We start from the raw sequence: 16,730 nt of genomic DNA, 5'->3' as shown, positions 1-16,730 counted from the left end.
ATGATTCAGTTAGCAAGCTGTGTTCTGTTTAACAAATATGTTGAACTTCTGAATTGTTTTTGTATCAAATGATGTGACTATGACAGAGTGGACATGTTAATCTTAGCATCTAACAATAACCAGAATATGATGAAACATTAAGTGTTAAGTATTTACTCTACAACTACCCACGGTTCCAGCCTTTATTAAAGAAAGACAATGCTGGTCGAATTGGGCCTCATTCACTAATAAATGCTTAAAAAAGTTCTTACTCTGCTCACAAGTTATACGCAAAATCACTGCCATATTAATGACACAGCCAATTTTCTTTGCACCAACGTGCGTATGTGAGTGAATCCGAATGAATTCTAAATGACGAGCTGCATCTTCACGAAGCGCGCCACCATGTTCTTATAAAACGGTATCCGTCTGCTGCAGCTCAGCCAATGCGGAAACTTTCTTCGTCTTCATCCTATTTTCAAAAAGTTATCATCAGAAAGCTTGCTAAACACAGAAAGCGACAACATACAGTATTTTTAAAAAGTAATTTGAATTTACTTTTAACTCAAACATGTCCATTGTTGCACATGCATAAATGTGTTCAACTAACAATTGTTTCTTTGGAGGAAAAGAGGGGAAAATTCCATCAGTTTATGACATTTTAATCATGTGCAACCAAAAATTAAGTACAACCCCCCCATCCACCCCACCCCTCCTCCGCTCCAGTGCAGGTACCCCATAATGACAGGGTGGACTGCAATATCAAGGACACATGCAAACTGTTCAATATAACGAAAATAGAATACACATGAACAAAATGACTAATTTTATCAAACATCAATAAAACAAAAATGATTTAGTATAATTTAACCACTTATCACACACACACACACACACACTAATTAGCAGAGGAGAGTGTGGGTCCTGTGGGACACACCAATCTCACATACATCCAAAGGAAGAAGAAGAAGAAGAAAAATAAACATTAAACAAAATTAAAAATTGTTAAATGAAGGAAACACATTTGAAGAGATTGTACTCTGAGCAAATGTTTGGCCACATATAACAAGATGTCAGTTTCGTTATTCTGCTACATTTCATGATGACTGAATTAAGTAATTCTGATGAGGACACCAAAGTTATGAATAAACATCGTGGAATTTTTTTTATAGACATCGTGTATCATTTTATGAATAGTTGACAGCGTTAATCAATTGAATGACTAATTTTAATAATTTGCTATTGACATTTTATTAAATGTATCTTAATTTTCTGAGCTAAGGTTTAGGCCTACATAATTGCCCGGCGGGAATAAATAAAGTTTAATGAAGGGACCACATTTAGACAAGTAGAGAGTGCCGTGCATATCATCGATAATGGCTGATTTGTGCTGACAGCCCCTTCGATTATTAATGAAGGGAATAATACAAGAGGACTAATGGCATTCTGGACCTGTAAGCATACGATCAGGATGTTTTGCCTCTGAGCACAGAGATCATATGGACGTCTCCGGCGGGACCGCTCCGTCGCTGCTAGAGCCGCGTTCAAAGTTCATCCGAGCGGCAGCGGCGCTCCGGCAGCGGCCCATTAGTGATTCCCCTGTCTGAAGCACCGCCGTGTGGATCACACACACTCACAAATACGAGGATTAAAATAATCAATAGCCCTGACTTCCATCGACCGGGCGCGGGCGCGCACGAACACACGCACCAAGTCATTAGCGGCCAACCTACAACACATCACACGCACACACGCGCGCGCAATGCGAGAGCTGCTCGCTGTATGGGAGGAAATAATTGCAGCTGCTTGTGCACGAAAAGGTCACTAAGCCAACAAACTGTTCCCCCCCCCCCCCCTTTTTTTTTTTTTTTTTTACTGCTATATCATTTTCATAATGCCACCACACTTTAAGACAACCCTCATTTTGTCAATCGTTGTTGATTAGTGACGTACGTTCCGACTCAAGTTATGCAGCATGGTCAAGCAACTAATACTATTTAAAAACGTTTCTCATTAACAAAAGAACAAAACAAAAAAAAGGAAGAAAAACACTACCGTAGTGAGTCACACTTCGCTTAAAAAAAAAAAAGTTGGGTTCTTGCCATTATTCGCTGCCAATGTATGAAAATGCCTAAAACTTGAAAGGTGACCACCATAACGTACTTTATGCACAATAGCAACACTGCCCTCTCGTGTCAAGAGGACCACAATTACCTTGTATTTGAATTTGTTGAAACAAATGCAGTCATAGCCAAAATAGTATTTGAGGAGACTTTTATTCAAATGCAAAAAAGGGGTAATTTTAAAAGCATAGGAAACATTTGGAAAGTTTTCCGGCTTTGGATATTGCTTTTATAGGATTTATTATACTGGTTTACTGCAATGTCAAACCAAGCCAGTGTTCTTGAGCCAAAGTCTTTGCCAATATTACAGTAGATCAAACCATTACCGTGTATGAGTGCATGTATAAATATTAAATCCCCATCCAAAAATGACAGACTGTTAGCAACATGTATTACAATATACAGTCACCGGTGAAAATTCTCAGGTGATGCATCTTGGAATGTGGAATGAAGCTTTCAGACTTAAATGAATGCATTCACAATGGTCATGTACAGTATGCTATTAGACTGTGCATCATCTTTAGCCAAATCAAATCCATGGAAAAGAGCTTGCGGGGATGTAGTAAGCCAACTGCAAAAAGAGATGTGACACAGTAAAAGACTAAATCAAAAGGGGAAGGGGGGGGGAAAAAAAAAAAAAAAAAAAAAAAAAAAGTGATCATTTTCTCTTCAGCCGTTCATGACCATCCTGACCAGCTCTGTGAGGAGAGATGAGAGAAAATATGTCAGAAGTGCATGTGGAGGTGCTTCCCCATACTGAGTCCACAACAAAAAGGAAGGAGGGTTCAGTAGGATACTGAAGGACAGAAGAAGGTGAAGTAATCATCTATCTCCTATTCAGCCAAAGCATTTGGCCGTGTCTACGATCCAACAAGAACTGGTTAGAGAAGCCATCTGCGCCGAGTGCTTTCCTCTAGCCGAGATGCAGAGAGAAGGGAGAAAAGATCAAGGGAGCGGCCAGCTACAAATTCAGCTTTTATCAGCACAGAAGAGAAAACAATTAGCGCTAGTGCAACTCTTCGCAGTTGTCTGGTTAGTAGAAAAGGGGGTACTGGTCCATTCTCCAAAAGCTGACATATATAGGGGACAGCTAACTGTCTACTTGAGTGTTTCTGTGAAAAGAGCAACACCTACAGTATAAAACACCAACAGAGAAGAAAAGCTGTTTAAGCGCGCCGCTGACATGCAAATGAGGAGTTGCCGTGTGATCTCCACAGCCACCAGGTGCGATGAGCTGAAAGTGGGCAACAGGCTTTCCCTAAATGACACAGGCCACGTCCCTGTGTGTCCACCACACCCCCTCAGGAACCTGAAGGGGGGCCCGGACACATGCAGGCGGGCATGCTGCAGCCAACGGCCAAGGCAGACGGCTGCAGGAGGTAACAGAACAATAGGCGGGTCAGAACCTCAGAACTAACTAAGAGAGGGACCACAAGGCTTTGCCCAGACACCAACAGGTTCAATCTGCTTGGAACCTACATGTTCTTTCACCATCAACACACTTAATTGTTAGGGGGCCTATTGTGAGTGGATTATTATTATTAAAAAAGCTAGGAAGAATGAAAGCCTGGTCGTGCCACCTCATAGTATACCCAATGCCCGTACCGGCCCTCAGCCTGACATGATGTGGCGCACAAACGCTGTGGAGGAAGAACAGTTACACACTTTGAGTGGTCCACATTATACAAGGCCCTACAAAAGTCTCCACGTATTTCAGGACATGTTACACATCACACCCGCCTGAACGAAAACATTTACAATGTTGTCAACAACCAAGGCAATTTCAAAAGATCCAATGTGTCAACCCAAGACTTAATGCAGAGGATTTCATTAAGAGTATATACTGCAATATGGGCTAGGATTGCTACCATGTGACACATTTATTGTACTCTCTTCTTCAAATGGCTTCACCCTACCTTAAATTAAGCTCTAGTCCATTTTTACTCCCCAATCTCACCTTCATAATTGATGCAGCCGTTTGCGTCTTCGTGTCCTGCCAGGAGAGTCTCCACTTCTTCCTCTGTCATTTTCTCACCTGACAGGCAATAGAAAAGTATTTCACTAGCAACGTAAAGCAAGAGGGGAATTTCCTTTCATGTACTTGTGATAAATCACAAGACAGAAATTGATGTTAATTTATGCAGACATTTTTAAAATTATTTTTCTTTTTAAATACTGTGATGCCTTGAGATACGAGTGACCAGACTTAAGAGTTGTGCGAGATATGAGCTGTGGTTCGGCCGATTTTTGCTTTGATTTGAAATGAAAAAAAATGAGATACAAGAGCTGTATGGTGGCAATGAACTCAACTCACTTTACAACAAGCAACAGTTTGTAAAATGGTGAACAATTCTTCAAAAAGGAGGCTTTGAGCTGCTAATTGTCACTCCCAAACTAAAAGAATTACACATTGCTGTTTAGCTTAATGCTGACAAAGCGAAATGCCACAGAGGAGCTAATGAATAGCATCCATGTCGCTGTGCTACGACCAAAGGTGGGTAGTAACACACTACATTTGCTCAGTTACATTTACTCAAGTAACATTTTGGATAAATTGTGCTTGTCAGAGTACTTTGAATGCACCGTACTTTTTACTTCAGTATTTATGTTAAGAATCAATACTTTTCATCCATTATAATGATCAACATGCCGCTCGCTACATTTATTTACCTATTATTGCGTGCACAATCTATTTTTAGACTTCATCTTCCGCAGAGGGTGCCGTTGCGCCAATCCAATGTGAAAACTAGTGTAATTTGACTTCAATTTACCAATCAGACGGCACAAGGCAGTCACATGATTGCACACAAAGCCTTCGCGGGCCAATCATGACTCATTTTGGGGGAAACAAACAAACAAAAACAGTCAGGTGTTTACAGTGTGTACGGAAAGTATACATTTTTCATTTCCCCCCCCCCCCCCCTCAATGTACACAAAGCACCCCATATTGACAGAAAAAACAGAACTGTTGAATTTTTTGCAGATTTATTAAAAAGGAAAAACGGAACTATCACACAGTCATAAGTATGCAGACCTTTTGCTCAGTATTTAGTCAAAGCACCCTTTTGAGCTAATGGAGCCATGAGTCTTTTTGGGAATGATTCACACCTGGATTTGGGGATCGTCCTTCCTCCTTGCAGATCCTCTCCAGTTCTGTCAGGTTGGATGGTGAACGTTGGTGGACAGCCATTTTCAGGTCTCTCCAGAGATGCTCAATTGGGTTTAAGTCAGGGCTCTGGCTGGGCCATTCACGAACACTCACAGAGTTGTTCTGAAGCCACGTCGTCGTTATTTTAACTGTGGTTATGATCATTGTCTTGTTGGAAGGCGAACCTTCAGCCCAGTCTGAGTATTCTGGAGAAGGTTTTCATCCAGGATATCCCTGTACTTGGCCGCATTCATCTTTCCTTCGATGGAAACCAGTAGTCCTGTCCCTGCAGCTGAAAAACACCCTCACAGCATGATGCTGCCACCACCATGCTTCACTGTTGGGACTGTATTGGACAGGCGACAAACAGTGCCTGGTTTTCGCCACACATATTCTCCACACTTAGAATTAAGGCCAAAAAGTTCTCTTTTGGTCTCATCTGACCAGAGAATCTTATTTCTCACCATCTTGGAGTTCTTCAGGTTTTTTTTTATTTTTTTAAGCAAACTCCATGCAGGTTTTCATGCGTCTTGCACTGAGGAGAGGCATCCGTTGGGCCGCTCTGCCATAAAGCCCCGACTGGTGGAGGGCTGCAGTGATGGTTGACTTTCTCGAACTTTCTCGCATCTCCCGACTGCATCGCTGGAGCTCAGCCACAGTGATCGCTGGAGCTCCGCCACAGTGATCTTTGGGTTCTTCTTTACTTCTCTCACAAAAAATTGGCAGAATGTTGCAATGGAATAAGTTAGCTGTTTAAGAAGTTGATGGAAAGAGGGAAGAAGCTGTTGGAATGTTATGGAGGCCACTGTCCTACTAGGAACCTTAAGTGCAGCAGAATTTTTTGTGTGACCTTGGCCATATCTGTGCCTTGCCACAATTCTGTCTCTGAGCTCTTCAACCAGTTCCTTTGCAGTCATGATTCTCATTTGCTCTGACATGCACTGTGAGCTGTAAGGTCTTATATAGACAGGTGTGTGGTTTTCCTTGTCAAGTCCAAACAGTATAATCAAACACAACTGGACTCCAATGAAGGTGTAGAACCATCTCAAGGATGATCAGAAATGGACAGCACCTGAGTTAAATATATGAGTGTCACAGCAGAGGGTCTGAATACTTATGACTGTGTGATATTTCAGTTTTTCTTTTTTCATAAATCTGCAAAAATTTCAACAATTCATTTTTTTTCCTGTGAATATGGGGTGCTGTGTGTACATTGAGGGGGAAAAAATACTTGAATGATTTTAGCAAATGGCTGCAAAATAACAAAGTGAAAAATTTAAGGGGGTCTGAATACTTTCCGTACCCACTGTCTGCCCCCAGTTGGCCAAGGCGAGGACATTGAAAGGAGCAGCACAATGCCCATCAAAGTGAAGCAAAACAAATGTGGCAGAAAAACAAATTATTTATATTCTATTATGTCACTACTATATGTTTTTATAAAGTACAGCATTATAAAGTGCAATTTTTCTTAATAAAAACATTTTAAAAAATGTTTTTGGGAGGCTGGAATGGATTCATGGCATTTCCAATAATTTCATTGGTGAAAGATAATTTGAGATGTGAGTTTTGAGTTACGAGCGTGGTTACGGAATTAATCTAACTCATATCGCAAAGCACCGCTGTACATACAGGTAGTTATACAATACATGAATTATGTTATGCATAGTAATTCCATACAATAAACTTCCTAATTCTGTTCCGACAGATGCTGAGTGTAGCATACGCATCTATGCAAGGCTAACAAACCCACGCCTTACCTAGTGTGGTGAGGACATGACGCAGCTCTGCGCCCATTACTGTGCCATTGCCTTCCTTGTCAAAGACGCGAAGTCCCTCCACAAAGTCTTCCATGGAGCCCTGATCTTTATTTTTAGTAATGGTCTGAAGCATGGGCAAGAACCTCTCAAAGTCCAGCATCTTGGTGTTCATCTCTGACAACACAACGAGAATGCATTATGTTGAGAAAGTCTACTACAAGGTGGAAATCCCTCACTTTACATTACAATCCACAGACTGCAAGCCTCACCCTCAGCTTTGGGGTTGCCCAGGACCTTGAGGACATCAGCAGTGACAGGGTTCTGTCCCAGGGAGCGCATGACATCCCCACACTGGTTGTAACAGATCATCCCCTCTCCTGTTCTGTCGAACAGCAGGAACGCCTCCTTGAACTCTAAAATAAAACACGGAACACATTAAAGAATGGAAGCAATTCAAATAAAAAGCTGGACATGCACGGGTTGGAAGAGATGGTAGGTCCAAAAAAGATGACAAAAGAATGATAGATGAAAACTAGACTGTAATGAGACTGCCGAAACACAGACTAGAGCAATAAAGCAGACGTATTTCGGCATTTAATATTTGCATCTAAAATGACCTGATAGTGCACAAGAAAAAAATAAAAAAAAAAAAATAAATAAATAAAAACACAAAGCAACATCAAGCTCAGGTTATGCTTAAAAGTTCTCTCAACTACAAAGACACTTTCCAATACTTCAATCAGCTCTTTTGTATGAGACAACCTTTTAAAACAGCTCCACAAGGCAAAGAAACACTTCCACATTTAAGCAAATGGCACATTTCACATTTGTCTTGTCAGTGTGTGATGATGCAACTGTTATGTTGCAGCACTAACAAAAAGTCAATGTATTAACACACACACACCTGGTTCTGAATTTAATTTTCCCTTGAAGGATTAAAATTAGTTGAATAATTTAAAAACAGTATCCAAGTGCAAAGACAAACAAGAGACGAGAAGGTATTCAGTTAAGCGCTAGCTTGCGGATAGTAATGCATGGCCTTTATACAGACTGTGGAAGTCTACATGGACAAAATTGCTGGTATTCATTTGTTAATGCAAGGTAAAACACACAATGGTACCACAGATGTTCAATAGGATTTAGATCAGGGCTCATAGAAAGCCACTTGAGAATATTTAAATGTTTTGCTCTTAATGTGTGTTTGTAGTTGTGTGTTTTGAGTCGTTATCCTTTTAGAATACCCATGATCTTCGACTGAGAGCAAACTTTCTGACACTTGATAGTCTTCTGATATGGGTTATTGCACAGATTCAAAATTCCCTGTGCCAGATGTTGCAAGCAGCCCCAGAAGATCACCGAGCCTCTTCCATGTTTCGCAGTAGAGTCAGTGTTCTTTTCTAGGTGTGCTTCATTTTTAAAGGTTCCCGTTTTGTCGCATCTGTCCAAAGGACATTCTCACAGTAGCGTTGTAACTTGTCAATATATATTGTGGCAAAGTCCAGTCTGTCTTTTCTTGTGATTTACTTTCATCAGTGGTGCCCTCCTTGGTTAGCTCCCATGAAGTCCATTTTGGCTCAAACAATGATGGATGCTGCGATCTGACACTCATGTCCCTTGACCCTGGAGTTTACCTTTAATTTCTTAATTAAAAGGTAAACTCCAGGTTGAACTTCTTAAATTATTTTCTGCTCTTTGGTTACCACTCATAATCAGCCTCTTCAATTTGTCATCCAATACCAGAGGTGGCACCAAAACCTGTAAATCTGTGCAACTGTAGTCACAGGAACAGGCAGCTGTTTGGAGATGCTCATCTAGACTTGACCTTTAACATGCCTGACTATAATTTTCTTTCTAGTCTCCTGAGACAACTCATGCCTTTGCTTTCTGTGGTTCATGTTCTGTGTGGTACACACCATGTCAGCATACAGCTGTGACTACCTGTCACTCTCTAAATAGCCACACTGACTAATTAAAGATTGAAAAAGTTTGATACGAATTAGAAGACACACCTTAGTTTAACATGTCCCTATGGTGAAATAATTTTGAATATTTTCCAAGGATACCATCATTTTAGTTCAGGCCTGTGACTGATCTTAGATAATTCTACAGGCAACATTGTATATTTGTTGTTCTTATCTGTTCACTTAACATGAATACAATGGTTGCAAAGAAGATTCATTTAATCAGTAGAATGCACTGCTTCGGTGACATGCTTTACTTGACTGGGGTGGACTCAGCAAGACTTCTGGCAGAGTTGTTTGTCATCAATAATTCAGAGTGTTGTTTAAGTAATATGAAGCACAGGTGCAAATGCCAGTAATCAGACAATCTGCATCACTAAATTTTGCTATTATATTCCAGTTTATCTGGAAAAATAAGCACATAAAAGATTTAGCAAAAGGATTAATAATACAGTGCAGGATGTCAAATACTAAGTGATCAGACATGCCTGGAGGTCAGGCCCAGCAAAAACCAAGCCCAAGTCAGTCAGCCAGTGTTGTGAGTTTTTTTTCTTGTTCAAAGGAATGCGCCTCTTCCCTTCTGGCATTAGACAACTTTTCCCCAGCACCATATTTGGTAATGTAGGAGTGGAGGAGGAGTGTGCAAGAAGGAACAAGGCCTATTATGTCAATGGTGATTAAACATACAGTGCATCACTGTGTGCAACACCAAAAAAGGGGAAGTTTTTGAGAATTACTGTCTTGGAATTGATGAGCTAAAGTTTATGGTAACCTGACACAAACCAGGAATCCTAAAAGACTCAGCACGATGACTATCTTTGGCATTACAGGCACTGCAGATGCACAACTGACCACATTACATAGCTTGCAAATTTACTAATATTATACGGAACATGTGAACGATTTGGACGTAGCAAACAGCTCAAAGCATCTCATTCACATCAACAACAAATCCTCCATACTTTAACATGCAAACCAAACCCTACACAAGCCAAAGTTAGCCAACACGTTTGTCCTAAAGCAGTCCCCCTTGCACCGACTTACCATGAATCTGTTCCTGGTTAAACTCAATCTGTGAAAAAAAAAACAAGCAGTTGCAAGTGGAAAGGGATGAAACAGTGTGAAGGAAATAAGAGTAGGAAATTAAAAGGAGCTACTACTGTGACAGGAGCAGGACAAAAAGCAGGGTGGATGAGTGACGAAAGGGGCAAAGTGCCATCTGAACCAAGCCACAATGACCGCATGCACAAAGAAGCGTGGAGTTAAAAAAAAAAATGCTGAGTACTCACCTTGGATTTGATCTTCCGAGAAGTCAGACTGTTAAGAGACATTTAACGAGATAAAAATGCTTTCTTGAACGACGCTAGCAACGTTAGCTCTGATTAACTACTGTTTTGATACATATTCATCCATTCATTCAGTTAGGCCTCTTTACTAAAATGGACAGTTAAAATATACGTTTCCTATGTGGTATATTTGTGATTGCTACTTTAATACAAATGCACACGCTAACACTAGCTTCCAAAAAGTTGCACTTCCGGTAGCAACCAGCGAGCACAACGACATTTTGAATCGAAAACACTATCCCAAAAGCATTGCATCTATTGCTAAAAGACACCTGAATCAATAATAACGAAAATGGGGTTTTGTTATTGATGTCGAGTAGAAAGAAAACTCACCATGTCTGAGACGGCTGAGGTGTGTCCGAGATGTTAGCAGAGAAAAGAATGTGACACTATCTACTAGTCAGACTCGGGGAGTGACGGCTCGATGGGCGGGGTGAGGATTATTTAAAAAAAAAACAAAAAAAAAACTTCAGCTCTACGTCGTGACGTAAATTGGTGACGTCAGTTTTTTTAAACACTAATAGAATAGAACTTTATTGACAAGCATAGAAATGAATACGACGCCTTATGGGAGCGTTCGCCGTGTCGTCACCAAATGGTTACGTGCTGTCTCGGTTGGCAGAAAGCCTATGGGAGTCAATAGCCTACCACGATTCATGCTTATTTCCGTTAATTAATAAATGGTAGTGTCGTGTTGCGTTATGGGCTGTACATATAGATTGTTAACGCATGATTCTTAGAGCTTTTACGGCATCCAAAAGACACATGAAGCTTTTTGAAAGCTTAAGTTGAAGCCATTATGTGACACGATTGGAACCATACTGAACGACCATGTTGGCTTTCGGCACTTTATATTGTAATGGTAAGACACTTAACTTTATAACAACTTGTTTTGCAATATAACATTACGATATTCGATGTTATATTGTTCATTTTAATGATACTGGGCACAAACAAACAAACAAAAGATAAGTCAAATTAACTAATAACTTGCATCTTATTCGTAAATACTTGATGCCTCTGTTACTTTTATTGATATTTTACCTCTTAAGCAGGCCTACTACTGCATACAAATTACAAATGGTTATGATCCTTATAATATGCAAATACACGTCACGTATGGAGACATTTCACCATCTAAACACCTTCCAGTCAACAATTGAATGATTAACACTTCTATGCGTCAAGAGACTGTAGACTTTCATTAAATATTTTGTGTAGGCCAAAATTAAAAGTTGTCGTTCAATAACATCCCCTGTGGTCAGTGCAGTGGACGGATTTGGGACACATTTGTTCGTAACTTCGTATTTAAGGCAAATCCTGGGTGCTGTTGTTGTACACAAGCTTTGATGCATAGCTTTGCTTGGCATCAGCTGCTCATTTGCATACTGCGATAAAAAGCCATGAAAACGAGGTTTCTTAGCCAATATTACATGGAAGTCAATGCGACTTCTACCAACCAATGTTAATGTGCATGCGCCAGAATTAAGCTACGATGACATTTCACGAATGCTCCCATTAGGAATCCTACGTGCGTTCCTGGGTTTCATAATTACGCAGATACAACACGTCTTTTTGAGCTGTGTGCCTATAGGGCACGATTAGCTAGGAGGGTAAAACTCGTTAGCGCATTCCTTGTGTGTGGACGGCAGGAAAACCAAAAGACCAAGAATCCTGGCAAATTGTTCTGCATGCAATTAGAGAATTAAACAGAACTGTGAGTAACTTTCACAGTTAAAAATATTTATTTTGCTTTTTTTTTCAAATGTTATGTAATGACAACACACGCTTTGGCGTTGACAAAAAACAATAAAAAATTAGACCTCATAAAAATAGTTGGAGAAATGTAAACATAAGCACTTCGGTGAGCTGGACCGAAGTGCGCTGGTGCAATGAAAATCAGTTAGGCTACGCCTCAGTTAGTCCTTTCCTAAGCACCTTTTCATCTCGCCCTGACCCGGTAACGTTTTCCACAAAGGTTTACGGTCCCATGCCAACAATTTAAAAAAATATATTCTTTCACCACCTTTGATGTCCTCTTATCGAGTTTGCAAGATAAGTTGGGTTCAATAGCACTGCTCTGATTGGATCGCTGATATTCTAATTTAAATATGGAAAACAGCTTTGCTTTGATTGATCCTTGGCGATATCACGGTATCTTGTGGCTTGTGGTGGCCAAGCACATAGCAATGTCGTTTTGGATCATTCAATTGTTGGATCTTACTATCATTGTGAAGCAGAATTAAGCAAGCATTGGATTGTTGGCCCGCTATTAGGGAACATGGACTGAAAGGGACATGGGTGTAAATAAAAAGAAAAGGGGACATTTTGAGGTTAGGCTCATCATCCTTTCCCATTCACTTGAACAGAACTAGAATTTACACCGACTTTATCGGCCTTATCGGTATCGGCCGATAATTAGCATTTTATGCTGATCGGCTGATCGGCTTTAATGTCATAATTCGCCGATCCGATCAATGACGTCATTGATTTGCAAACCTCATGCCATTTATTACCTTTTGCATTCAATCGACAGACCATATAGTTTTCAAACTTAAACTATGTCACAGACTCATTTTGACCGATATTAGGCAATAAACAGTAAAAAAAAAAAAAAAAAAAATTTCAATGGCATAGGACTGGCGGCACAGTGGCCGACTGCTTAGCATATCGGCCTCAGAGTTATGGGGACCTGGGTTCAAATCCGGCCTCGCCTGTGTGGTGTTTGCATGTTCTCCCTGTGCCTGCGTGGTCTTTCTCCAGGTACTCCGGTGTCCTCCCACATCCCAAAAACATGCATGGTAGGTTAACTGAAGACCGAAACTGCCCGTAGGTGTGAATGTGAGTGTGAATGGTTGTTTGTGTATACTGTATGGGCCCTGCGATAAGCTGGCGATCAGTTCAGGGTGTACACCGCTTCTCACCCAAAGTTACCCACGTAACCCACGTCCTCAGAACTGTGAGGCAGATGTGCTAACCAGTTATCACCGTGCTGCCATTTGCAACCCTATAACTGAAATTAGAATAATTCTAAATTTAAATTGGTACTTTATTTAATTTTTAAAGGACTTATTCAGCTATAATTTTGAAATATATGTTTTTTCAGATCTGAGTATCTGTAATAGGGTTATGCTAAACACAGCAGATGATAAATAAAGATTGTATCTCATCAAAAGTGATGTGTTCATAGTTGAACTGGACGAATCAAATTATATTATGGTTTAGACCTATATTTCTTAACAACAACATCCATCCATTTTCTGTACCGCTTATCTTCACACGTGCTGGAGCCTATCCCAGCTATCTTCGGGCGAGAGGCGGGGTAAACCCTGAACTGGTCGCCAGCCAATCGCTGGGCACATATAAACAAACAACCATTCGTACTCACATTCACACCTACGGGCAATTTAGAGTCTTCAATCAACCTACCACGCATGTTTTTGGGATGTGGGAGGAAACCCACACAGGCACGGGGAGAACATGCAAACTCCACACAGGCGAGGCCACGATTTGAACCCTGGTCCTCAGAACTGTGAGGCAGATGTGCTAACCAGTCATCCACCATGCCTAAAAACAACAGAAATGTATCAAATAGTCACTTTTTTTGTGCCTAAAAATGTCCTCCATTTCTTGTTGACCAAACTACAAAAGTCGACTCTTATACAGTCTACTTAGTCATAACGAACTGTTCCCATAGCTTTGCTAACACTATGAACTGAGTTGCAAAAATGCAAAATTAGCAAGTGACAAATGAAATTCGTATGTGTTCTGTCATATGGAGAATTTTTGAATGCCAGACAATTTTTCTTTTTTAAGGTGGCACAAGACAACACATTTGCCACAAATTGTTCTTGCAGGTGCATCAAATGTTTTCTTAAATAAGGCCACGGATGGCAAATATCTTCTCTGAATCTGTTTCTATCATTGGATATGCTCCCTGATTCACGTTTCTTCATGTCACGGTTGTTCTTGTTTTTTTTCCGCTTTATAAAACTCCCAAGATAGCAATCAATGGATGGATGGAATTTCCAAAGTGGATGATGTTCATGCTAGAATGATGGTTATATAGTGACTGTTTAATATTTCCCAAGCAGAAGCACCATGAGCAGAAATTAATGTCTTCGCATGCGGCAGACAATATGCACATACTGTATCGTCTCACAACATGCAGTTATGAGGAAATATAAATCATGCACTGCAAACAAAATACATAACATTGAAAGTATATTAGGAAGTTGGCAGCATTTATTCCAGTGATTCTCAAGTGTGATACGTGTGTAGGACACTATTAGAATCACTAAGTACAATTCAGTTGCATTTATAATCTTTAGGAACTGTTACTTTTTAAACTTTTAAGTACATTTTTATTTAACTTTTATGTGCAATACATTTTAATTGAATCGTTATTACAGCTTTCATATTTTACTATGTTTAAGCGCATTGTTAATGTTCACACTGCTCATAATGTTACAGTGGCTAACAGTAATATTAAATATACATTTAAAAAATGTATGTCTTGTTTTTGAGGAAAAATTGGGCTTACTACAATATTCCTTAGAGTGTTTTATTAGGTGGTACTTGGTGTAAAAAGTTTTGAGAACCACTTATTTGTTCCATTAAATAATAGCAAAGTCCAGTGTGAACATCAGAATTCTAAAATGATCTCTTCAATCATCCACCCGGTAGTTTTCCCATACTGTACATGTATACAGTACTATAATTTCATTTGTCCAATGGAAAAATCAAAAGATTTACATTTGTAAGGCAGTAATTATCTGTGTTCAGTCTTACATTATTCTATGGCCTTATTTTTCGCAAAAGTTATAATAACAAATTAATAGCAGAATAGCCTGCCCGATAAATGCGATAACACATACGCGCTGTGATAGAAACAGCCTCTAAAGACACTGATGGCATCACTCCTAGTGCCCCAGTTCTTATTTTAGCTTAGATATCACTCACGTTGGTGCTGCCATCTTTATCCGTCACGTGTTACATTGCAAATGATCACCTTATGTAGTTTCCTCACCATCTGACAACAAACTCCTTCTGATTGTTTCGGTGTAGAATCTACTACTGTAAGCTGAAACATCACATGATTAAGGTCACTCACCTCCAAAGTACTGGGGTCAAATGGTGATTCTGATGGTCGCAGCATCCTAGGTTTCTGCTCTGGTGCTACCTTTGGTGCTGTAAGAGCTGCAGGCAGGCAGGGAAAAGGGGGACCCAGTTGGGGCTTGGCCACTGGCGAAGGTGTGTTCTTAATGGAGGATTCTCTTTTAGGAGCCATCCTGTTCTGGACTGCCTCAATGTCAAATTGGAGCTGCTGACTTCAAGTATGTCAGTGCGATGGAGAAATGGGTTGAGGGAAAACAACGGGTGCTGATGCACATGATGCTCAGGGACTGCAGGGGTGGATACATGGAACGTGAAAGAGAGAGAGGGGGTGAGGCAAAGCGTAGGAAGAGTTGAGATGAAAGGTTTAGAATAAGGAGCAGGCTAGGAATAGAAACTTAGCTGTGTAACGATACGGTGTTACACGTGTAAGTTTGCATTATGACTATTGTGTTTGACTCCGCTTGCTAAGTCTGTAAAGATGTGGTTTGCAACTTTGTTGCTGTGATTCAGTTTGTATTAATATATTGATTGATTTATTTCAACATATATATATATATATATAAAGAGAAACATAGAAGAAAGAAAGAAAAAAGTGTGTATGCGTGTGTGTTTACACTCTCATGTGTGTCAGTGACGGGAGGGTTAAGCTTCCGCTAAATGCAAAGGCCGCATAAGTTTAATTAGTCTGCCCCCCCCCCCCTCCCTTTCACTGTATATCTCACACAAGTCATGTGGATATGTTTTAAAAAGGTTGTTATCAGAATCAGAATCATCTTTATTTGCCAAGTATGTCCAAAAAACACACAAGGAATTTGTCTCCGGTAATTGGAGCCGCTTTAGTACGAGAACAGACAGTCAATTTGACACTTTTGAGACATAAAGACATTGAGAAAAACAGTCACTGAGCAATAAAGGGTTGCTAGTTATCTGGGAATGCCGGTACTTTTTTTTGTTTTGTTTTTTGACAATTGTGCAAAAAGATGCAGAGTCCTCTAGCACTTAGAGCAGTTCGAATGACTAATATTACAATAGTCCGGTGCAATGACCACTGTGCAAAGGGCGTCGAGACTTCAAGCGCGTAGTACGATAGTCTGGGAAAATGTTGATTGTGCAAATGTTGGAGATACTCCTCGGTCAGTGTGCAAATGGAGCAGATGCTACTCTGGCATGAGTGGCCAGTATTGGTCAACAACAGATATGCAAATAGTGCAGCGTGATGAGACTCCTACAATGAGTGCACGAGTAATATATAATTGGCCCGACAGAAATGTGACAACAAACTCAAGACAAAAAGACAA

The 16,730-nt window shown here is 40.2% G+C and overlaps 1 protein-coding gene across 5 annotated transcripts; it reads right to left on the bottom strand.

The window, feature by feature from the left end:
- Positions 1 to 2,236: 2,236 nt before the first annotated feature.
- Positions 2,237 to 15,604, bottom strand: zgc:153867 (uncharacterized protein LOC337226 homolog). 5 transcript variants are annotated; one of them, XM_061676012.1, is made up of 7 exons: positions 10,648 to 10,745; positions 10,258 to 10,285; positions 7,277 to 7,420; positions 7,008 to 7,181; positions 4,060 to 4,137; positions 3,683 to 3,742; positions 2,237 to 2,800 (listed from the first exon to the last, which is right to left on the bottom strand). In XM_061676012.1, exons 1-6 carry the CDS (start codon positions 10,648 to 10,650, stop codon positions 3,714 to 3,716), a joined length of 456 nt encoding a protein of 151 aa, XP_061531996.1. In that variant the 5' UTR covers positions 10,651 to 10,745; the 3' UTR covers positions 2,237 to 2,800; positions 3,683 to 3,713. The 5 variants fall into 5 exon arrangements, with proteins under 5 accessions (XP_061531996.1, XP_061532006.1, XP_061531986.1 ...); XM_061676022.1 differs by having other exon boundaries at positions 3,695 to 3,742; XM_061676002.1 differs by having other exon boundaries at positions 3,708 to 3,742.
- Between the last annotated feature and the right edge of the window lie 1,126 nt (positions 15,605 to 16,730).

Source organism: Phycodurus eques, chromosome 1 (assembly GCF_024500275.1).
Source record: "Phycodurus eques isolate BA_2022a chromosome 1, UOR_Pequ_1.1, whole genome shotgun sequence".
NCBI classification, from domain to species: domain Eukaryota; kingdom Metazoa; phylum Chordata; class Actinopteri; order Syngnathiformes; family Syngnathidae; genus Phycodurus; species Phycodurus eques.
Note: the sequence above shows the minus strand (reverse complement) of the source record. Positions and strands in the feature narration are given on the sequence as shown.

Bases quoted from the DNA above. Each gene is read 5' to 3' on its own strand.
- zgc:153867 (XM_061675986.1), bottom strand. From the start codon at position 15,604: ATGGCTCCTAAAAGAGAATCCTCCATTAAGAACACACCTTCGCCAGTG. The intron at 7,182-7,276 runs GTGAGGCTTGCA...TTGTGTTGTCAG, and splicing joins GGGCAACCCCAAAGCTGAGG to AGATGAACACCAAGATGCTG. The intron at 4,138-7,007 runs GTAAGGCGTGGG...ATTGCCTGTCAG, and splicing joins TCATGTCCTCACCACACTAG to GTGAGAAAATGACAGAGGAA.